The following is a 24,974-nucleotide window of genomic DNA, read 5'->3' on the forward strand; positions in this document are numbered from 1 at the left end:
ATTACATTTTTTTTTAAAGATTTCTTTTCATATTTCACTATAACCAAAGTAGTACAATGTTACCATAGTAAAATTGTACTACTTTGGGGAAGTGATCAGTATTTTTTTTTTTTTTTTTTTACACAATTTGTTTATAGCAAAGAATTACTATGCTATAAGCAAGCATTTACCTGAATGACCGATTCATTCAAGGCTTTTTTCTTTTTGTGCTTAGCTGTGTTTTGGTAACGGCTAATCACATGACACAGCTGGGCTGTGATTGGCCCAGCTTGTGCACGTGATCGCTGTGACCATTCACAGCTAGGCACACTAGTATACAATGGACGGCATGAATGAAGCCATCCATTGTATACAACTGTCATGTGACCTGCTGTGATTGGTCAATGGGGCCGGTACTCAGATCTGTCATCGTCCATGTCCGAGGTACACGGCCAGTGACAGATCGCATCGCTGCACGGCTCTGCAGGCGCGCAAACTGCACACGCCTGGGAGGATGCCATATGGCATCCACCCAGAACGCTGAGGAATTTTGCAGGCCGCCATCTGGCCATAGGCCGGGCGGGTAAAGGTTAAAGCATGTCATGTTTGGAATCTATTTACTCGGCATACCATCATCTTTTATACTTTACCAAATAATTGGCCAATATTTTGTGTTTTTGTGCATTAAAAGTAAATAAAAGTGTATTTATTTTTAAATTGTGTTTGAAAAATCGCTGCACGAGTACTATGTGACAAAAAATTGCAGCACCCACCATTTTATTCGCTAGGGTGTTACCACACGTTTTTGGAAAATGATAAACAAAAACATTTTTTTTTTTTTTTTTTACACAAAATTGTCACTTAAATGATTTATTGCTGACACATGCCATGGGTATATGTGGAATTGCTCCCCAAAATACATTCTGCTACTTCTCCCGAGTATAGGGGTACCACATGTGAGAGACGTTTTGGCAGTCTAGCCAAGTACAGGACCCCAAAATCCAATAAGCACCTTCAGGCTTTTAAAGGGCTTTATTTCCTCCTTACACTTCCTGACTACCTATTACAGTTTCAGAGGTCCTGAAATGCCAGGATAGCACCAAACCCCCCACCCCAAATGACCCCTTTTTGGACCGTAGACACCCCAAGGAATTTGATAAGAAGCATGGGGAGTATTTTGCAGATCTCGTTTGTTGCCACAAGTTTTTGAAAAATGAAGAAAAAAAAACAAAAACATTTTTTCTTTTCTTTTTTTATATTTCAAAACCTTGTAAGAAAAAATGAGATCTGCAAAATACTCACTATGCCTCTTTTTAAATTCCTTGGGGAGTTTACTTTAAAAAAGGGATCATTTGGGGTGGTTTGGTGCTATCCTGGCATCTCAGGGCCTTTGAAACTGATAGGTAGTGAGGAAGGGAAATGAGGAAGTTACGCACCTTCAGGCTTTCAAAGTGGTCATTGGATTTCAGGCTATGTGGCTAGGTTCCTAAAAAGTCTCACACATGTGGTATCCCCATACTCGGGAGAAGTAGCAGAATGTATTTTAGGGTGTAATTCCACATATACCCATGGTTTGTGTGAGAAATATATCATTTAAACGACAACTTTGTGTAAAAAAAAAAAGTTTTTCTCATTTAACAGAAAACTTGTGGAAAAAAAATAAATCTTCCATGGACTCAATATACATCTCAGCAGATAGCTTAGGGTGTCTACTTTCCAAAAAGGGGTAATTTTGGGGTGTTTGTACTATCCTGGTATTTTAGCACCTCCAGAAATGTGATGGGCAGTCAGAAAGTAAAAGCTGTGTACATTCCATTATCTATACCATAGTTTGTAGATGCTATAACTTTAACACAACACAATAAATATACACTTATTGGAATTTTTTTTACCAAAAACATGTAGTGGAATACATTTTGGCCTAAATTTATGACGAAATTTTTTGTTTTTTTTGGATATTTTTTGACAGAATGAGAAAATATTGTTTTTTTTAAAAAAAAAAACATTTTTCTCAAAACTTTTTTTGTTTATAGAGCCAAAAATAAAAGCGCACAGGTGATCAAATACCACCAAAAGAAAGCTCTATTTATGTGAAAAAAAGGACAAATTTCATTTATGTATGTGTTGCATGACCGTGCAATTGTCCGTTAAACTAGTGTAGCACTGTATAGCAAAAAATGGCGTAAATTGCAGTATCTATACTGTAGTTTGTAGACGCTATAAAACTTTCACACAAAGCAATACACTTATTGGGATTTTTTTTTTTTTTTAAACCAAAAACATGTAGCAGAATACATTTTGCCCTAAATTCATAACTAACTTTGAGTTTACTATATATCTGTTATAGCCGAAAGTAAAAAATATCGTTTGTCTTCAACATTTTCTGTCTTTTTTTTGTTTATAGCGCGAAAAACAAAAAGCACACAGGTGATCAAATACCACCAAAAGAAAGCTCTATTTGTGTGAAAAAAAGTATGTAAATTTCATTTGGATACAGCATTGCATGACCACGCAATTATCAGTTGAATTAGTGAAGCGCCGAGTAGCAAAAAGAGGTCTGGTCATTAGTGGGGGTAAATCCACTAGAGGGCAAGTGGTTAAGACAAATGACACTTCCAACACCAGTAAATCATAAACACATGACAAAATAAATGTGATTGTGCAAACCCCAAAAAACAACCTAACTACTTTATATACAAAATGGAGGGAACACAGGATAAAGTCAGAACAGAGACAAGGAGCAGGTCACAGGAACAGGTCTCAGGGTCAGGTGCTGGTACAGGAACAAGGTTCAGGCCCAGGCAGGGACACAGCTTGAGAGGAATACTGAAGCACTGAACCTCAGTTATGGGAGAGCTTATAAACCTCCCAGCAGCCCATGTCAGTTGCAGCCTAATTACTCAAACAGCCCAACTGCTGGGAGACACCCGCTGGTGACTATTGGAACTGTGCCCTTTGACTCTGGGAACCACAGTGCCACCAGCAGATGACGACACAAGTCCTGACAGTGTTCCCCCTTGAGAAGCAGCCTCCAGACACTTCATTTTGCCTTTAACCCGAAAGTCCACGTGGGTGCAGGAAAAGTCTAAGAAGGTTTCCCTTCAGTGTCTGAAAACTCTCTCAAACTCCTCAGGGCTGAATCTTTCAACCTGCTGGATTGCGTGCCACCTGAGTCTAGTAGCTGGTCATGCACCCCACCATCAGGGTCTGGAAGCGTACTAGTTTCAGGAGAAATACGGAAGCACTGAACTTCAGTTATGGGCGGGCTTATATATCTCCCAGCAGCCCACATCAGGTGCAGCCTAATTAATTGGACAGCCCAGCTGCTGTGAGACACCCGCTGGTGTCCACCGAAACTCCGGTCTTTGACTCTGGGAACCACAGTGCCACCAGCAGGTGACCCAGGTGATGACACAAGTCCTAACAAAAGCGTTTGACACAGTTCCCCACACATGGCTAATTTGTAAGGTAAAGTCTACGGGCTTAGAAAAACAAGTTTGTAAATATCCATTTACAAACTAGTTTTTCTAAGCCCGTAGAAAACTGGCTAAAAGACTAAATTCAGAGAGTAGAGGTTAATGATTCACACTGTGAATGGTCTAAGGTTGTTAGTGGTGTACCCCAAGGTTCGGTGTTGGGACCCTTACTTTTTAATATACTTATATTGTAAATGATATAGGGTCTGGGATTAAAAGTACCATTTCCGTGTTTGCAGATGAAACCAAGCTATGCAGTGGGATAACGTCCTTACAGATCTCTGAATTACAAGCTGACCTTAATGCACTGTTTAACTGGGCAACTGAGTGGCAAATGAGGTTTAATGTTAAATTCTAATGAGAACATTTAATTTATGCACTTGAGGGTTAAGAATATGCACACATCATACATACTAGGGGGAGTACAACTGGGGGAATCAGTTGGTGGAGAAGGATCTGGGTGTTCTGGTAGATCATGAGCTTAATAATGGCATGCAATGCCAAGCTGCATTTTCCAAAGTGAGCGTAATCCTCTCTTGCATTAAAGCAGGTATAGACGCCAGCGAGAGAGATATTTTACCCCTGTACAAATCATTAGTAAGACCTCAGCTACGAGGAGAGTTCAAAAGAACTGAATTAATTCTCTTTTGAGAAGAGGATATTAACCACTTGCACTCCTGACCCAACTTAATGTCCAGGCCTCTTTTTGCTACTCGGCGCTGCACTAATTCAACTGATAATTGTGCGGTCATGCAATGCTGCACCCAAACAAAATTCACACAAATAGAGCTTTCTTTGCTTTTGATCACCTGTACGCTTTTTATTTTTCACGCTGTAAACAAAAAAAGACCGAAAATTTTGAAGAAAAACAATATTTTTTACTTTCAGCTATAAAAAATATATAGTAAACTCAAAGTTAGTTATAAATTTAGGCCAAAATGTATTCTGCTACATGTTTTTGGTAAAAAATCCCAATAAGTGTATATTGATTGCTTTGTGTGAAAGTTATAGCGTCTACAAACTATGGTATAGATACTGCAATTTACTCCACTTTTTTGCTATACAGCGCTGCGCTAGTTTAACGGACAATTGCATGGTCATGCAATACGGTACATAAATGAAATTTATGTCCTTTTTTTCACACAAATAGAGCTTTCTTTTGGTGGTATTTGATCACCTGTGCACTTTTTATTTTTGGCGCTATAAACAAAGAAAAAACCCCCCCAAAAAAAAACAATATTTTCTCATTTCGGTCATAAAAAATATCCAAAAAAACCTAAACTTTCATCATAAATTTAGGCCAAAATGTATTCTGCTACATGTTTTTGGTTAAAAAAAATCCCAGTAAGTGTATATTTATTGCTTTGTGTGAAAGTTATAGCGTCTACAAACTATGGTATAGATAATGGATATGACACAACTTTTACTTTCTGACTGCTCATCACATTTCTTGAGGTGCTAAAATACCAGGATAGTACAAACACCATCAAATGACCCCTTTTTGGAAAGTATACACCCTAAGCTATCTGCTGAGAGACATATTGAGTCCATGGAAGATTTATTTTCTTTCCACAAGTTTCTGGAAAATGACAAAAATATATATATTTTTTTACACAAAGTTGTCATTTAAATGATTTATTTCTCGCACAAGCCATGGGTATATGTGGAATTACATCCCAAAATGCATTCCCCCTGAGTATGGGGATACCACATGTGTGAGACTTTTTGGGAGCCTAGCCACATACAGGAGCCTGAAATCCATTGACCACTTTGAAAGCCTGAAGGTGCGTAACTTCCTCATTTCACTTCCTCAATACCTATCACAGTTGCGAAGGCCCTGACATGCCAGGATAGCACCAACCCTCCCCCCCAAATGACCCCTTTCTGGAAAGTAGACACTCCAAGGAATTTTAAAAGAGGCATGATGAGTATTTTGCAGATCTAATTTTTTCTCACAAGGTTTTGAAATATAAAAAAAAAATAGAAAAAATATGTTTTTGTTTTTTGTCTTAATTTTCCAAAAACTTGTGGCAACAAATGAAATCTGCAAAATACTTAACATGCTTCTTATCAAATTCCTTGGGGTGTCTACTTTCCAAAAAGGGGTAATTTGGGGGGGGGGGTTAGATGCTTTTTTTAAAGCAGACACCCTAGTGAATAAAATGGTGGGTACTTACATTTTTTATGGCACATAGTACTCGCGCAGCGATTTTGCAAAAGCAATTTTTATTAAAAAAATACACTTTTAATACACAAAAACACAATATATTGGCCAATTATTTGGTAAGATATAAAAGAGGATGGTATGCTGAGTAAATTAGCCCCCAGGATTGCTTTTACATGAAAGCCGATCGCTGGCTGCAAAAAAATGATACCAGGATGATGCCTGCAGCTGTAGGCATCATCCTAGTATAACCATTCAAAGTCCAGTGATGTAGCAGTACATCGCTGGTCCTTGTTGGGTGTATATGCTATGTTCTTTTTTTTGTATGCAGCCTGTGGACTGAATGAAAAAAAGAGAAGACATCTCTGCCAGAAAAAGTGTGTGGTATGCCCACCATTAGAATATACCGCCCTGCATCCACCCACTTCTAATGGTGGGCACACATTAGGTCACACTTTGCCACATACGCCAGTTCCAAGATTGTACAAATGTCTAAATAGTGGCATGAATAAAAATTGTCCACGTATAAGTGGTACCCCATATGGAAAAGGATGACACCAAGTCCCAAACTATCTTGCCACTGCTCCCCATGTAGTCTGGGCATCCGGGGGGCTCCACGTGACTATCTATTCCCTCGTAAATCGAAACTTATAAGTATAGCCTGTTGCCCTCTCACAGGTCTTCTACATCTTGATCTCATATCTGGCACGCTTGCTGGGGAGAAATTGTTTGAATGCAAGGCGGCCAGAAAAATTAATCAGGGACTCATCAATGCAGATTTTATGCTGGGGCTGAATTTTGTGGAATCAGTCAAATTCAGGGTCACCCTGAGGATGACAGAGTGTATTGTCGTTGAAATGCATAAAACACATTATACTCTCATATCTATGCCTGGCCATGGCAGCAGAGAACTAGGGCATATGATGAATAGGGTCTGCGGAGGACCAATACAACCGCAATTCATTTCTTTTAGTAATGCCCATGTTGAGGGTTAGGCCCCAAAAAAAATGTAAATTTGGAAACCGTTATGAGTTTCCATGCGACTGGTCTGGCAAGGTTTGAATTTGAGTTGGCGGCGATAAATTGTTGTGCATATAAATTGCTTTGATCCACAATCAACGCATACAGATATTCTGTGGAAAACAGCTCTAAAAATCAAGGAGGTATGTGAAAGACCAAGATGTTCTAGACCGCTGGTACTCGCCAGTTCACCAAAAGGTAGCGTGGCAGTAGTACTGGCACTCTGCTGCATATGAGAGTCATCAACATTTACCGGCAAGTGCCAACAGAGATCAGGCCTGATTCTGTGAACACTGCGGTTTTGTGTACAATGTATCAAGTGACAGTGACCTACTGACACTGCACTTGCTGGGGGAGAGAGGGTGGGGTAATCAAAGGGGCTAAACGCAGGTGCTGGCAGGTGCCGGGGCTGATCCCGCTAACGCTGTGTTTTTGGGGGACGCTATACTAATGTTAACGCTGGTATAGTGCTGATCTGATCAAAGATATTGATCCATTCAGACACTATACTAGCAATGGAGGTTTATTGTGCATGTGCGTGCTCCTGGCAATCAATGGGTTAAATGTGATGACTGAAGTACTGAAGGGCAATCTGACGCTATCTGGGAGGGGTGTGAAAACCACGGGAGCGCAAATCATGTGTATATATATATATATATCTCTGATTTTGCGCACCCATGCCGCCCTGTAGCAGTATTTCTGCTATAGAGCGGTCAGGAATCGGTTACAGAAGCGGTTTGTGTTACGTCAATGCGTTACTTTAACTGAGAAATGCGCGGTCATGCAACACTGCACCCAAATTAAATTTACATCCTTTTTTTCCCACAAATTGAGCTTTCTTTTGGTGGTATTTGATCGCCTGTGTGTTTTTTATTTTTTGCACTATAAAAAAAGCTGACAATTTTGAGAAAAAAAAACAATATTTTGGACTTTTTGCTATAAAACATGTCCAGTAAAAAAATGTAAAAATCAAATTTCATCATAAATTTCAGCCAAAATGTATTCTGCGACATGTCTTTGCTAAAACAAAATCCCAATAAGTGTAAATTAATTGGTTTGCGTGAAAGTTATAGCGTCTACAAATGGTGGGAAAGATACTGGGATTTTTTTTTTAAATACTAATAATGCAACTTATGGCGGTGATCAGCGATTTATGACAGTGATCAGCAATTTACGGACATTTTGACACTGAGGGGGAACTGACTTGGGGCCAATGACATCCCCAGTGACACCAATACAGTGATCAGTGCAAAAAAAAAAAAAAACCCACTGACACTGTACTAATGGCACTGGGGAGGAAGGGGTTAACTTTTTTAGGCAATTAAAGGGTTAACTGTGTGAGGGGAGTGTTTTACTAGGGGACAGGGGTGTGTGCTTCACAGGAACACACTGATCCCAAGAGATAAACTCCTCCCTCAGGGTCAGTGTGTTAGGAACTGACAGGGAGCAGAGCTGCATTGTAAATAATGCAGCTGTGCTCTGTGTCACTGTTTGCCGGCAATCACTGGGAACCGGCGGGTAATGACCGGCCGGGACCCGGTGATTGACACCCGCTGCCACGATCGACGGGATGAGTAGGGCGGGCGTGCGTCTCGCACGTGCCCCCTACCTGTTTTGCAAAATGACATTTTAAAACATGATTTTGCCCTGCGGTGCCACCTTGTGGCAGTTTTTCTACAGTGGCTGGACGGCAAGCAGTTAAGGGGGGGATATGATCAACGTGTATAAATATGTAAGTACTCCATATAGTGAAGTTGGTGTAGAGGTATTCACTTTAAAACCATCAGAGAGGGAAATGGGTCACTCTTTACTTTTGTAGGAAAAGTAATGTAATTAATGTAATCTCCAAACACGGAAAGGCTTCTTCACAGAAAGAGCTGTAAAAATGTGGAATAGACTCCCTCAAGAGCTGGTTCTGACCAACTCAGTAAATTGTTTTAAAAGAGACTTGCATTATTTCCTAAATGCACATAATATACAGTATCTCACAGAAGTGAGTACACCCCTCACATTTTTGTAAATATTTTATCTTTTCATGTGACAACACTGGAGAGATTACACTTTGCTACAATGTAAAGTAGTGAGTGTACAGCTTGTATAAGTGTAAATTTGCTGTCCCCTCAAAATAACTCAACACACAGCTATTAATGTCTAAACCACTGGCAACAAAAGTGAATACACCCCTAAGTGAAAATGTCCAAATTTGGCCCAAAGTGTCGATATTTTGTGTGGCCACCATTATTTTCCAGCATTGCCTTAACCCTCTTGGGCATGGAGTTCACCAAAGCTTCACAGGTTACCACTGGAGTCCTCTTCCATTCCTCCATGATGACATCACGGAGCTGGTGGATGTTAGAGACCTTGTGATCCCCCACCTGATGTTTGAGGATGCCCCACAGATGCTCAATAGTGTTTAGGTCTAGAGACATGCTTGGCCAGTCCATCACCTTTACCTTCATCTTCTTTAGCAAGGTAGTGGTTGTCTTGGAGGTGTGATTGGGGTCATTATATTGGAATACTGCCCTTTGGCCCAGTCTCTGAAGGGAGGGTATCATGCTCTGCTTCAGTATGTCACAGTACATGTTGGCATTCATTGTTCCCTCAATGAACTTTAGCTCCCCAGTGCCAGCAGCACTCATGCAGCCCCAGACCATGACACTCCCACTACCATGCTTGACACACTTGTCTTTGTACTCCTCACCTGGTTGCCGCCACACACGCTTGACATCATCTGAACCAAATAAGTTTATCTTGGTCTCATCAGACCAACCACAGGAAATGGTTCCAGTAATCCATGTCCTTGGTCTGCTTGTCTTCAGCAAACTGTTTGCGGGCTTTCTTGTGCATCATCTTTAGAAGAGGCTTCTTTCTGGGATGACAGCCATGCAGAACAATTTGATGCAGGGTGCTGTGTATGGTCTGAGCACTGACAGGCTGACCCCCTTCAAACTCTACAGCAATGCTGGCAGCACTCATACGTCTATTTCCCAAAGACAACCTCTGGATATGATGTTGAGCAAGTGCACTAAACTTCTGTGGTCGACCATGTCGAGGCCTGTTCTGAGTGGAACCCGTCCTGTTGAACCTCTGTATGGTCTTGGCCACCATGCTGCAACTCATTTTCAGGGTCTTTGGCAATCTTCTTATAGCCTAGGCCATCTTTATGTAGAGCAACAATTCTTTTTTTCAGATCCTCAGAGAGTTCTTTGCCATGAGGTGCCATGTTGAACTTCCAGTGACCAGTATGAGAGAGTGAGAGCAATAACACCAAATTTAACACACCTGAGACCTTGTAACACTCACGAGTCACATGACACCGGGGAGGGAAAAATGGCTAATTGGGACCAATTTGGACATTTTGCACTTAGGGGTGTACTCACTTTTGTTGCCAGCGGTTTAGACATTAACGGCTGTGTGTTGAGTTATTTCGAGGGGACAGCAAATTTACACTGTTATACAAGCTGTACACTCACTACTTTACATTGTAGCAAAGTTTCATTTCTTCAGTGTTGTCACATGAGAGATACTGTAACTGGACACTAATATTCATTGGTAATGTTGGTCTAGGGAATATCTGATTGTCTCTTGGGAAATCAGGAAGGAGTTTATTCCCCTGCTGGATCAAATTGGATCATGCTTTATTGGGAGGGGGTGCCTTCCTCTGGAATAATTGTGGATATAGGATAGTGTATATGGATGTTTTCTATTTGTGTGTGTGTGTTTTTTTTTCTCTCTGTATAAATACACAAGTGTTCCATATAGTGATCTCGGTGTAGTTATTCACCTTAAGGTCATCACAGAGGACAAGGGGACACGTTTTACATCTAGAGAAAAAGAAATTTATTCTCTAACTAGGGAAAGGTTTCTTCACAGTAAAAGCTGTAAAAATGTGGAATTGACTCCCTCAAGAGTTGTTTCTGGGCAGCTCAGTAGATTACTATAAAAAAGACCTGGATTCTTTCCTAGATACACATAATATAACTGGATACTAACATTTACAGTATATGTAAAGTTGATATAGGTAATATTAGATTGCCTCTCGGGGAATCAGGAAGGAATTTTGTCCCCTGCGGTAGCAAATTGGCTCATGCTTTGCTTGGGTTTTTTTTCCTTCCTCTAGATCAACTGTCGGTATAGGATTAACAGTTTTTTTTCTTTCCTTTTATGATTGAACTAGATGGACTTGTGTCTTTTTTCAGCCAGACTAACCATGTACAGTAACTATGCATATGTAACTATCTAGTCCACATAACAACTTCTATCACTTAGTTCACCTTTGTAAGGCTACGTTCACACTAGCGTTGTGTGCAGGCGGCAGAGAGGCGTTTGGGAAGCGTTTTTACCACTCTAAAACGCCTCTGCTAATTCTGCACATTGCAGCACATGATGCTGTTCTAACTGGAGCAGTAGCGTCGCGGCAAAACGGACACCTCTGGTCGAGTCAGGAGGAGTTGAAGCCTCCTATTCTAGCCTATGGTGCCGCTCCGCAAACGCCCGGCTGGCGTTTGCGCAGCGGTAGCACCATTCAAACTTCATTATAGGCGTTTGTGGGGCGTCTTTAACGCTCGGCAAATGCCTAGCAACCTCCGCTAAACCGCGCATGCGGCAATTGCAGAGCATTTGCCGAGAGTTAAAAAACGCTCCGCAAACGCCGGACCAACGCTTGCCAAATGCTATAGGGGCGTTTGGCAAGCGTTGGTAAAACAGCCAAGTGTGAACGAGCCCTAACTTGTACAACTAATAGTCCCCAGCAAGGTCTTTACTTACAATTCCTAGCAGCTGTCTGCCTTCAAGCCTCCACAGGTAGATCCTCAGTGAGGGAGATACAAAAATCCATCTCCAGTCCAGGACTTTAGGACAGTGCCCTCTAGCAAATAACCATTTAGCAATCTTCTCCAGACCTTCAGCCCAGCTCCTGCTAAATCCCAGAATGCAATCTCTTGACTCTATCCTAGGGGCAGCAGCCCTCAGGGGATTGGAACCCTACCTGAATAGGAAAGAACACTCTGTTCAAGCATCCTGCACATTTGTCATCTCCCCAGGCCACTTTCTAAATGCCTCCTTCCAGGGATTGGTTTGGGCATAATGAATAGTCAGCAGATCATCTGATCAACCCTGGGAAGAGTCAGTGACATCACGCCGTAACTCGGAAGTGTGCAAGTGGCCATCTTGTTGGACGTTTTCCCCACTGTAATGCCTGATATTGCAGTGTACCAGCTGTTTTGTACACTTTTTAAGCAAAGCACAAGCATTTTTTTTATAAAAATTATTCATTTGTAGGAGAGACCACTATGTACTCTTCTTATATTGCCCTGGGCCAAAGCATTATAGTGGATGGAACTGGATTGTAGAGCTTTAAAATACTGTAGTGAAGATTGTTGCTGTGGCTTATAAGAACCCCATGTAAAGTGGAAGGCACATATGACCTAATATATGTTAGGTCTACTCATAAGGCGAGAGCATTAGTATTATGGTGATAGGATGTGCATTTTTGATAAACTATATATTCTAAAGTCACTGTCAGAAGTGTGAAGATATTGAAGTGAGAAGGTTTAAAAAGTATTGTTGATACATCTTGAGAACACATGTAATGAAAAATGTTTAAATTGGTACACATGAACACTATCGGGCTATTTTGTAGAGACCCTGTGAATTTAAAGGATACATACACAGACACCTTGTTTTTTCATCTTTTACTTTGTCATTTATGGATGATTTTTGAGTCTGGTTTTATTTCACAATATTTTTTATAACTTCTGGTTTAACCAGTGTGGAGCGCAGGCTACACCCAACCCCAAGACCAGAAGCAGGCCGGGAAGCCTGGCAAACCCGTCCTCTTGGTCTGCACAACCAGTAATGGGAGAACAGCATCAGTGGTCCTGGCCCCCCTGCCCCGGCACTGAAAACAGGGAACCCGTAGCTACCACCTGCCAGTAAGAGGAGGTATCGTGCTGGGCACAAGAAGAAGGTACAGCAACATTCATTTGGCCAGAGTCCATAGAATGCACAGCACATAGAGACCCAAAGCTTCCACATCGGTTACGAGAAACAGGTTAACCCCCCATCTGGAGGAAACACTAATAATTGAGGTGGAGGCCTAGAGGACCGCTGTCACAAGTTAGCCTGCAGCCTCCTGTTGCTTTGTCTTACCTCCTTGCTGTTTGTGTTCCCTTCACATGTGTGTCTCTCTCTACTCACCTATGGGCGTTTTCTGCTATTCCCTGGGTTTTATGTTCTTCCCTTTCATCACTACCTGGCATCCCGGGGTACAGTGCACCTGTGCCTTCCTGCAGGGTTATTACTGGTGGCCCTCACTGCGTAAGGATGTTGAAGAGTATGTCCAGGCTTGCTCCATTTGTGTGCAGTCTAAGTCCTCCACATCTGCTCCAGCAGGTCTCCTTTTACCTCTACCAGTTCCAGATGAACCTTGGTGTTGCATTTCCATGGACTTTATTTCCGCACTTCAACCTTCAGCTGGTTCTACTGTTATCTGGGTGGTTGTGGACAGGTTTTCTAAAATGTGCCACCTAATTCCACTTCCGGGACTTCCTTCGGCCGTCATGTTGGCCTCCAACTTCATTAAGGAAATCTTCTGTCTTCACAGTATGCCTTCTCACATCGTTTCGGATAGAGGAGTTCAATGTACTGTGCGCTTCTGGAGGGCTCTATCCACGTCCTTCGGTGTCGAGTTGGACTTCTCTTCAGCTTTTCATCCGCAGTCTAATGGCCAAACCGAAAGGGTCAACCAGAACGTGGAACGCTATATTCGTGCTTTCATTTCGGCCCATCAGGATGATTGAGTAGACCTTCTACCATGGGCAGAGTTTGCCCTTAATAACCATGCCAGTACTGGTGAGTCCCCCTTTTTCATGATGTATGGTCATCATCCTTCGGTGCCATTTCCTGTTCCTATCTCCTCTATGGTACCCGCGGCTGCAGATAAACAAAGATCATTGAATTCCATCTGGGCAGAGGTTTCTAAGAATTTACATCTGGCAGCTTCCAAGTACAAAGCAGCTTCAGATCGCCATAGCTGCGCGAGTCCCAAATTCCTCCCTGGTGACAAGGCTTGGCTCTCTACCAAGAATATCCATTTACGAGTACCCTCTATGAAATTTGCTCCTCGTTTCATTGGTCCGTTTACCATCCTCCACCAGGTCAATCCTGTTACTTTCAAGCTTTGTCTCCCTTCACATCTTAGAATCCCTAATGTTTTCCATGTTTCTCTTTTGAGACCATATATGATCAAATCGTCATCCTTCCCCAATAGCGAGTACTTCAGATCAGTATGAAGTCAAGCAAATATTGGATTCTAAGTTCATCAGAGGGAAGCTTTTGTATCTTATTGACTGGAAGGGATATGGTCCTGAGGAGAGGTAGAATTTTGTTCATCGGAGGTTTCCCCTTAAGCCTGGCCCTAAAAAATGGGGGAGGCATCGTAAGGGGGGGGGGGGGTACTGTCACAAGTTAGCCTGCAGCCTCCTGTTGCTTTGTCTTACTTCCTTGCTGTTTGTGTTTCCTTCACGTGTCTCTCTCTGCTCACCTATGGGCGTCATCTGCTATTCCCTGGGTTTTATGTTCTTCCCTTTCATCACTTCCTGGCCCACCTCCTTGTCTGCCTGTATATTTAAGACATGCTCAGTCTGTCCCACATTGCCTGAGCAACGTTTGTTGTCTGTGCTCCCCAGTGTTCTTCCAAGTATCCAGTCTAGTGTTTCTGTGTACCGATCCCGGCTTTGTCCCTGACTTCTCTCCTACATCGTCCACCTGTGTACTGACCCCGGCTTCGTTCCTGACCTTGCTTGTCTTCCGCCTGTCCTGACTTCGGCTTGCCTTCTGGATCTCCTAGTCTACTCCCATTGCACCCTGCTCCCACTAGTGATCTCTTTTACCACAGCTGGGTGTACCTGGGGGCCGCGACCTAGTTCCAGCCTGCTCCAAGTCCATCCCCACCATCAGGGGCTCTGGTGAACAAGCAGGCTGGGGCTTAGACTCCGCGCCCTGGGGAACCCCAAGCTATGGATTAAGAGCTCACCACCACAGGTGCTGAAAACCGCCTATTAAGTGTTGGGGATTAACCTGTTTCCTGTCCTGGTAGGAGCAGCTCTACATCTCATGAGCTGTTCTGGAAGATGACTCAAGGAAAAACAAAAAAAAGACTTACCATAAGATCTGGACATACTTTTGCAGAAAGGAACAATTGGAATCCCATTTGCCCGATCTCACCAGATGTCCTGCAGACTGGCCTCAGCAAGGGTTTAAGTTCCAGTAAACTAAACGTCTGTGTTTTGGCAACCTCAGCTCTTGCAAATGTTAAAAGGGTGGTGGACCCTATAGTTCCCCAGTTCATCAAGACTGGTGTCAAGATCAAGCCATTGAGAAAATTTCCCTTCCCCAAACAGAACCTCTCAATATTTTTATAAGCTCTTTCAAAATCTCCTTTTTATCCTTCAGAATCAGACTCACATTGGGCGATAACCCTGAAGACAGTGTTCCATGTGGCCATAACGTCACCCAAGAGGGTGTCTGAAACTCAAGCTTTTGGCCATCAAAATCCCTATCTCATATTGTTCCCAGATAGACTCACCTAAAAACTATTTGCAAAATGTATCCCTAAAGTGGCTTGCTGTCTTCATTTCAGTCAGCATGTTGTACTTCCTTTGTTGCTAACCTCCATGGGAAATCCTCATCCACTGGATGTGGTCCTGTAGCTTAACCACTAGCCTACAGGGCACTTATACCCCCTTCCTGCCCGGGCCAATTTCCATTTTCAGCACTGTCACACTTTGAATGACAATTGCGCGGTCATGCACCCATATGAAATTTTTATCAGTTTTTTGAGACAGATAGAGCTTTCTTTTGGTGGTATTTAATCACCTCTGGGATTGTTATTTTTTTCTTAAACAAATCAAAAACCACTGAAAATTTAGAAAAAAAGTTTTTTCTTAGTTTTTGTTATACAATTTTGTAAATAAGTGATTTGTCTCCTTCACTGATGTGCGCTCATGAGGCTGCAGTGATGGGCACTGATAGGCTGCACTGATGGACACTGATAGGTTGCACTGATGGGCATTGACAGGCATCACTGATGGGCACTGAAAGGCAGCACTGATACATGACATTGATATATGGCACTGATAGGCAGCACTGACAGGCGTCACTGACTGGCACTGATGCGCGCTGATAGGTGACACTGACTGGCACTGATGGGTGACATTGAAAGGCAGCTCAGATGGGCACTGATATGTGGCATTGATGTGCACTGGTATGCACTGATATGTGGCATTGATGTGGCACTGATGGGCACTGACAGGTGGCACTTCTGGGGCCACACTTATCATCAGGGTACACTGATCATTAGTGCCCTGATGATCAGTGTACATGTCCCCTTCACGGAAAGCCGATTACCGGCTCTCCTCTACTCTCGAGCTGTCAGCGTGACCGCTCGAGAGGAGAGAAATGCTAATAACCGGCATTTCCGTGTTTACATGTAATCAGCTGTGATTGGACACAGCTGATCACATGACCATGCCCGACATCTTCAGCACTTTCCATGATCCGCTGTGTCCGAGGGACACAGCGCACCGGCGATCACCACGCTGTGCGCTCCCTGAGCTGTGCATGCGCAGTGAGAATGGTAGGACGTCATATGACGTCCTATCAGAATGAGAGAACCACCTTGCGCCCGTCATTATACTATAGGGTGGGCGGAAGGTGGTTAAGCAGTATCTATTGGCCACGTCTCTCTTCAGAAATTCAAAGATACTCTTTGTAGTTAGCTGCTGATAATTACAAGGGAGCAGCGTAGCACTGTCAGCCTGAAATAGGAGTGCTGTTACTAAGAGGATCTCCAGGCTAAGAAAAAAAAAGAGCAAAGATTTACTAAAAAATATTTGATATAGTAAGGTATGATACTAACGATACTGAAAAACAGATTTTAAGTTTACATACAATTTTTAAAAATAAGATTAAACTCTCTGGTAAATAATATTTTAATGATGAGGGCAGACTGGTGACTTAAAGTAGAACTAATAGGGCCATTTTTTTCCTATTAAGAGTAAGGGAGGGATATAACACCTGTAAGGTTTATTTTTGCCATCTTTGTCCCATTGGGCAGATTTAACTTTACTTCCTGTCCCATAGCCATAACAGGAAATTAGAGGAAATCCCTGCAAATTAAGGGAATTTCTTGGGGCCCCCCAGGTCACCAGAACTAGTGTCCCCAATGGAAAATTTCATCTCTATTACTTTTCTGGGGACAACCTGAAATTTGAGATCTTTATTTACCATCACTTTCAATAATATTGCAAACTGGACAAATAAACAGGGTGAATCTCCCTAACGAGGACACAGACAGCAATAAAAAACTGACAGGCGTTCTAATTCCTCTCCCCTCTATCCAAAACATTTTGCCTTTAGTTATACTTTAACTGGTTGCATTTAGGAAGTTTGCGGATAAACCCGGTAGTGTTTATGGTATCTGCACTTCCAGCATTGACTGACCACCTCTTAAAGGGATCCAAAGCAAACCCAATCAAAACACAACACATTCCATTTGCCATATCTTAAGGGGGTAAAAAAAAATCTGAATCTTGGACTGCCAGCATAAATCCAACTGAAGCTTTTTCTACAGTACTTTGTGAATTGAAATTAGCACTTTGCAGGAGGGATGCAAACAATCCCTTCAAGTTTTTCACTTATTACATCCAACTTTTTTTTACAGTTATCCTGTAGATTTTGAAATTCTGTATCTAATTTAGTAGCAGCTGCTTGGAGAATTGTAGTCAACTCAGTGGCATGAATGTTGTTCAGATTGAAGTCTTTACATATTGCCTCTTTAACCTTGTTTTCTGTAAAGATAACTCTTAATATGCCATGTGCATTGCTGACTTGTTCATGCGGTTTAAGGTGTTCGTTTTTCTTTTTTACTTCATGTTTTATTTGCTTGATTGATAAAGAAGTTTCTTTTTCCTTGTCATATCTTTTCAGTTCTTTTATCTGTAAATCACATAGAAAATACAATTTGAAATTGCAACAACCAGTATACCCCAAAACAGTTACCTTTTATATACTGTATTTAAGGGCTACAGGTAGCATTACATATAAGTAAAAGCCCCATACTGTACTGGATATAAACATTTCACATTTAGCAACCATTTTAAAATCTTGCGTGCACAAGGTATGTATAAACACACACACACACACATATATATATATGACAAAAATATGGAAGCACTACATGATTTCCAGGTGTGAAAGTGGCGACATGTTTCCCATTAAAAGCAGGAGTGATGTAACATTCTTTTTCTTCAGTTGTGTGATGAGACACCTAGCTAACAGGTGGGAAGACTATGCTGCTAGTAATACGAAGTCATGTCAGAGCTTACTGTAAATTATTGGGTAAATTGTTAAAGCCCGCCTACCTGGTGTCTCTGTGACTGAAGTTGCCAATTTATATACCGTGTCACGAGGTACAGTATCAAAGGTTATGATACCATATACAGTTTCTGGGAAAATGTCATATGAGAAGCATACGCATGGTAGACATGGTAAACTGAACGACATAAGCAAAACATTCACAGGCGAGCTGCAATTTCCAAACCACTATTGACCAATATTAATGCTCAGAGTAAGAGAGAGTGGTACAACACCCATAAATTGTGGATCGATCAATGGAAGACTAATATAGCCCAATGAATGGAGCATCACACTGTTACCAATCACCAGATGTGTTTATGCGTGGTAAACACCACCCCAAGCTTACAAGACTGTCTTGTGCCAGCGGTTAAGTATGGTGGCGGTGCAATCATGGTTTGGGCAGCAATATCTTAGTATTCTTCAGGCCCTATCATCACACTGAAAGGTAGAGTCACTGACAGTGACTATGTACAAATTTTGGCCAACCATGTGCACCACATGGTGCAGACATTGTTTGCAAAGACAGAGCCATTTACCAAGACAATAATGCTCTTGATTCACACAGCTGATGTTGTCAAATCATGGTTTGATGAGCATGCAAACGGAGTCTCGCACCTTCCCTGGGTGCTGCAGTTGCCGGACCTCAATATCATAGAGCTCAAAAAAGGTTTTTATAATATCATAAAGCCACTATGGTCAATTTTGGAGAAAAAGGTTCGATTTTTCCATGAAAAGTGGTATGAGATTATTATGGGTATTTTATTGTCCACCATCCATGAGTTCTATTTGTCAATTCCTAGGAAAATTCAGGCCATCTTGGCAGCTAACAGTAGCCCAACATCATAGTAGGTAACAATTCATTCTTTTACCTGCTGTTTCCATAATTTTGTCCAACCCCTGTATATAATTTAAGTTCCTAGGGCATACCTTGTATTCCCCGGGGCCTTCTCCCACACTACTCTATGATTTTCAAGGAATACACCCACGTTAACCAGTGCCAACAAGTGTGCAGGCAGTGAAAACCAAATATATTCACAAAACCCACACAATGTGGTATCTCCAATGATACAATAATTTGCAAAAACCAAGATATAAATATGGGTGTATATATATACACACACAGTGAGGAACAGAAGTATTTGAACACCCTGCGATTTTGCAAGTTCTCCCACTTAGAAATCATGGAGGGGTCTGAAATTCACATTGTAGGTGCATTCCCACTCTGAGAGACAGAATTTGAAAAAAAATTCAGGAAATCACATTGTATGATTTTTTAAATAGTTTATTTGTCTTGCACTGCTGAACATAAGTATTTGAACACCTAAGAAACAGCAAGAATTCTGGCTCTCAAAGACCTGTTACTGTGCCTTTAAAAGTCCACCTCTACTCCACTCATTAATCTAACTTAGTAGCACCTGTCTGAGCTCTTTAAAGACACCTGTCCACCCCACAGTCAAACACCAACTACTACCATGGGCAAGACCAAAGAGCTGTCAAAAGACACCAGAGACAAAATTGTGGACCTCCACAAGGCTGGAAAGGGCTACGGGGCAATTGCCAAGCAGCTTGGTGAAAATAGATCAACTGTTGGAGCAATTGTTAGAAAATGGAAGAGGCTAAAGACGATTGTCAGTCTCCCTCAGACTGGGGCTCCATGCAAGATCTCACCTCGTGGGGTATCACTGATGATAAGAAAGGTGAGGAATCAGCCCAGAACTACAAGGGAGGAGCTGGTCAATGACATGAAGAGAGCTGGGACCACAGTTTCAAAGGTCACTGTCGGTAGAACACTACACCGTCATGGTTTCAAATCATGCATTGTACAGAAGGTTCCCCTGCTCGTCATCACATATCCAGGCCCGTCTGAAGTTTGCCAATGACCATCTGGATGATCCAGAGGAGGCATGGGAGAAAGTCATGTGGTCAGATGAGACCAAAGTAGAACTTTTTGGTCTAAACTCACTCGTCGTGTTTGAAGGAAAAAGAAGAGTTGCATCCCAAGAACACCATCCCTACTGTGAAGCATGGGTGTGGTAACATCATGCTTTGGGGGTGGTTTTCTGCGAAGGGGACAGAACGACTGCACTGTATTAAGGAGAGGATGAATGGGGCCATTTATTGTGAGATTTTGAGCAACAACCTCCTTCCCTCAGTCAGAGCATTGAAGATGAGTTGTGGCTGGGTCTTCAAACATGACAACGACCCGAAGCACACAGCCAGGATAACCAAGGATTGGCTCCGTAAGAAGCATATCAAGGTTCTGGAGTGGCCTAGCCAGTCTCCAGACCTAAATCCAATAGAACATCTTTGGAGGGAGCTGAAACTCCGTGTTGCTCAGCGACAGCCCCGAAACCTGACAGATCTAGAGGAGATCTGTGTGGAGGAGTGAGCCAAAATCCCTGTTGCAGTGTGTGCAAACCTGGTCAAGAACTACAGGAAACGTTTGACCTCTGTAATTGCAAACAAATGCTTCTGTACCAAATATTAATACTGTTTTTCTCAGGTGTTCAAAAAGTTATGTTCAGCAGTGCAAGACAAATAAATTCTTTAAAAATCATACAATGTGATTTCCTGAATTTTTTTTTAAATTCTGTCTCTCAGAGTGGGAATGCACCTACAATGTGAATTTCAGACCCCTCCATGATTTCAAAGTGGGAGAACTTGCAAAATCACAGGCTGTTTAAATACTTCTGTTCCTCACTGTATATATATAAAACAAACAAAAAAAAATCCATTCCAGTTACGCTGCTCATGTGCTATATCCACACCAATTAGTGACCCAATAAAAAGGTTCCAATGTACCCCTTAGCTTCACTGCCCTGGATGAAGCTGTCTGGACAGCAACATATGTAGAGTCTTCAGTCAACTGTCCCCATTAAAATTATGTTCATTTGTGACTGGCCTGGGATACACCACCATCACCACCCTTTCGGTTACTCACACATTTAGAGAACTTTTTTTTCACCCGTTTTTGTTTTCCCATCTTTGCATTAATATAAACCTCTTTGGCTATTTGTGGCAACAGTGGGCTATGGTTCTGGGTGTTTACAAGATATATCTTGGTATGGTTACCTTATCCTTTTGTATACATACTGTATTCTTAAGACTTCCTTATAATGCAAATATGTTTTTTGGTGGTTGATATATTACAATCATGATAATTTCTTTGACTTGGCTCGGTACAATTTGGAGATTCAATTTAGCTTCCCTTGTAGTGTGTATATGTGTTTTTATCATGTGGGTTTTCTGGGGATTGCTTTATTTAAAAAAAATACAAACAAAAAAAACCCTATAAAGACATATAATAAAGAAAATGCACATATGTATGCAATTTAGAAGCCTTCCACTTGTCTTGTGGATACGGTCTGGTGCACTTTTAATTTAGACATCCCTGTTATTAACAAAACTTTAAAGCAGTTGTAACCCTCACAAGAAAAAATGCTCCTGTTCCTTTAAATCATGAGAAATAGCATAGTGCTTCTGTAGTGTCATTTGTCCCATTCTATGTTCTAAAATACCTGGTTGGTCCTGCCTGTTCCTGTGTCTCCTGTGTGTGCGGACCACGGTAATCATGCTTCCTGATCCATGATACTATGGTCAGTTTACTCAGTCAACCCCACTGTGTACAGAGTCTCTCCCTCCCTGCCAGTTCCTAGTGTGTGAGAGCCGATCTCCTCCCCTTGCGCCACTATTCTACTGTGGCTGTAAAGTCACTTAGCTTAGTTACTTGTATCCTCTCTGCTCTATTTAGATATACAGCACAGTATGTGAGGTTTTTATTTAAACTATGAAGCTAAATACCTTTTTTCACAGCGCTGCTGTGCAGTCTCTCAATCTCCCTCTGCTGGCAAGATGACGTCAGAGGGGAATCTCAGCCCCTCTTGCCTTAGATCAGAGATAGGGGGGAAGGAGGGATACCACGTGACCACACAGTGGTGCTGTGAAATAAGGTATTTAGATTCCTAATTTAAAGTGTTACTAAACCCACAACAGTAAAATCAGTCTGTATATGCAGTAAAACATGCTTGTTATACTCACTGTGGAACCTAAGGGGTTAATCCTCTGCATTGTGTAAAAATGCTGTTTGATCCTGACTTCTCTGTTTTCCCCTTCTTCCAGTGCCCCCTCTTATCTCCTGATAAGACATATTGTGTTGAGACACTCTGCACATGCTCAGTTTGGTGTGTATTGCTAGAGAGGTTTTTTTTTTTTTCTTTGTAAGAGTGCATTTTATCAGCACAAGGCCAATTAGCACTGTGCAGACAGAGGTCAGGGATTCTGCATCCTCCTACAGGAGAATGAAAACTCCTCCTACATGCTTTAACATGCGCACGGCTGGATACTGAGAGAAGTCACAAGACTGCTCTGCTGATGAGAATAAGTATTTAGTAGTTTATATTTACTAAAAATAACTGCATTTTCATGTTGTGTGTACTGTGGGAGACCAGATAGAGTGAATGCAGGGTCCTGGGTTTAGTAACACTTTAAAGAAAACTCACATACTGCAGTGCATATCTTCATACAGCAGAGAGGATACAGGTAACTAAGCTAAGTGACTTTACAACCACTTTAAATAATTTTCAGCTATTAATTTTAATGATGATTTTATTTTTTTGATTAGAAAATAATGATGCAAGGCACATCAAATGGCTCAATGTTCAAAACAGCCATGTGATAATTGTTTGGCAGTTTGAAACTCTTTGAACAACTGTATAAATATCTCTAAATAATTCAAGGGTTTGCTTATAAACTCTGTATCATATTATAGGACAGAAAAATATAAAGATTTTCTTAGTGTACATAAGCTACCAGGACTCACATGTTCCTTGTATGGCATTAACATTTTTCTATATACAGTGATAAGTAATACATTTTTGCTGACCTTATAAAACATATTGACCTTAAAAAAAAAATAAACAAAAAAAAAACATCCATTAGAGGTATTTGCCAAATTAAAAATAAATCTGGCCATTACAGTTGTTGGCTTTTATTCCTTTCTTCAGCCCGTCGCTATCTAGATTCCTATTCCGGCGGCTGTCAGAATACCCTAACATTGCATGCATGTAATTGGCTGCACATGCTCTTTGCCTAACAATTTTTTACCCGGTACCTTTGACAAAAGTAATCTTTCAATTGACTTTTGTTGAACCTAGTTGTGCCGGAAGGGGGCACCCATAGATCAAATTTCATCCTATTTATCATTAATCAGTCGAAATTCAAGCCACGTAAGATAACTGTTAAAGGATACAGTGGGTATAGAAAAGAATCACCCCCCTTTCAAATAGCTATACAGTCATGGCCAGTCTGTCAGATAATGAACTGTATCACTCAGAACATCGTTGTAATTACAAATGTTTTGCCATTCTTATGTTTATTTCTTTTGTTTGTATTGGTAGATGCACTCTGCAATAGACTATTGGAAAGAGGTTATACTAAATCTTGTCTAAAGAAAGCCTTTAAACGCATTTGTCGCAACATGAGGAATGATCTTCTATATAAAGATTCCAATAAGAAAGCATCAAATGACCAAACTAGAATCATGAAATTTTCTAACCAACACAATCAAGTTAGAAATATTATTCAGATATATTGGTACCTACTAATTGTAGATCCTACAATAGGTAAATTTGTACCCCCTACTCCTCTAATTACATTCAGAAGGGCTACATCCATCAAGGATCGCATTATACAAAGTGAATACAAGGGTGACTCACTCAAGAGACCCTTGTAAACTAAAAGGCACTTTTTGTTGTGGGGAATGCAACTATTGTAAGTAAATGTACACAGAAACACAACCTAGACTACCAAATGGGGTTCTCTTTAAATCCAAACATTTTGCCAATTGTCGAACTGCGGGGATGATATACCTACTTCTATGTGAATGTGGCTGCTTTTATGTGGGCAAGACAAAGTTGGAGTATATAGACACATAAAAAGCATGCGGACAAGTGACCCTGAACTACCATTAGGGCGCCATGTCCTTATGGTCCATAATGGCCAATTTAAAAAACTCTAATTTCTCATTCTTGACCGAATGCATCCAAGCTCTAGAGGGGGAGATTGGAACAAGGCTGTTGTTGCATTTGGAGCTAAAATGGATTTTCCATCTGCGTGACCCCCCCCCCCCCCCCCAGCTTGAATGAATAGGTCAACTCAGGCCTTTTCTACAGGGTTTTTTCTGGTGGTATGCAGAAGTAAGCTTACATCATAAGAATCCCCCTCTTTTTCCCTTTTCCTGTCCATTTGCCCTGCCCATTTGGGGATTTGTTGCATTAATATCTCATAGAGGTAATGTATATTTTATCATTATTCTGTATATTTGCTTTAAATCTTACTGGTCTATGTCATTCCCAGCTTTGTATCCTGTATAATAATTTCTTGCGCAGTATTTGATACAATTGATATATGTTGTATATATGGTTTTGTATGATTGGTGATATGTATGGCTCTGTTTTTGTTTTGTTGTCCTCTCTGGCTGGGGGATTGGTTGGGTTTCGAACCTGGGTGCTTGGGCTTTCTCTTTTTGGCACCCAGCACGCTGGGGCTGCACCACTGGGCCTTTATGGCCTGGCGAGTGCAGCGATGCGTGGCTGTCTTGGCCGGAGGTCTCAGCTGCTCCCCTTTGGTCCGATGGCCGTACCTATCTCCTCGGCGTGTCGGCGGTTTGCTGATGCATGACGTCACTCGACACGAGGCATGGTGATGCCGCACACCGGCGTGCCGGGGGGGGCAGAGCCCAACGGTTACCCTCGATGAGGCATTTGGGTGCCATCTTCTTTTTGTTTCCTCACTTGGGGTCAGATTGTTCACTGCCAGGACTTCCCAGTTGCAGGTCCTATATATTTGAGGTCTCCCCTGCATGTCTGATACTCCTTGTCCATAGGTGCCAGTGGGACTCCTTTAGACTGTGGGACGCG

The 24,974-nt window shown here is 41.7% G+C and overlaps 1 protein-coding gene across 1 annotated transcript in view; it reads right to left on the reverse strand.

Annotated features, from left to right (window-relative positions):
• Positions 1 to 16,517: 16,517 nt before the first annotated feature.
• TEDC1 (tubulin epsilon and delta complex 1) overlaps positions 16,518 to 24,974 on the reverse strand; it is a 299,208-nt gene continuing 290,751 nt past the window's right edge. Inside the window, exon 8 of the mRNA XM_089681503.1 lies at positions 16,518 to 17,637. Within this exon, the coding sequence (XP_089537629.1) occupies positions 17,290 to 17,637 (348 nt within the window). The 3' untranslated portion in view covers positions 16,518 to 17,289. The remainder of the gene's footprint in view (positions 17,638 to 24,974) is intronic.

The sequence above is a fragment of the Staurois parvus genome, unplaced genomic scaffold, assembly GCF_062004578.1.
Source record: "Staurois parvus isolate SC_StPar_1 unplaced genomic scaffold, SC_StPar_1.0 ptg000267l, whole genome shotgun sequence".
Classification (NCBI taxonomy): Eukaryota; Metazoa; Chordata; class Amphibia; order Anura; family Ranidae; genus Staurois; species Staurois parvus.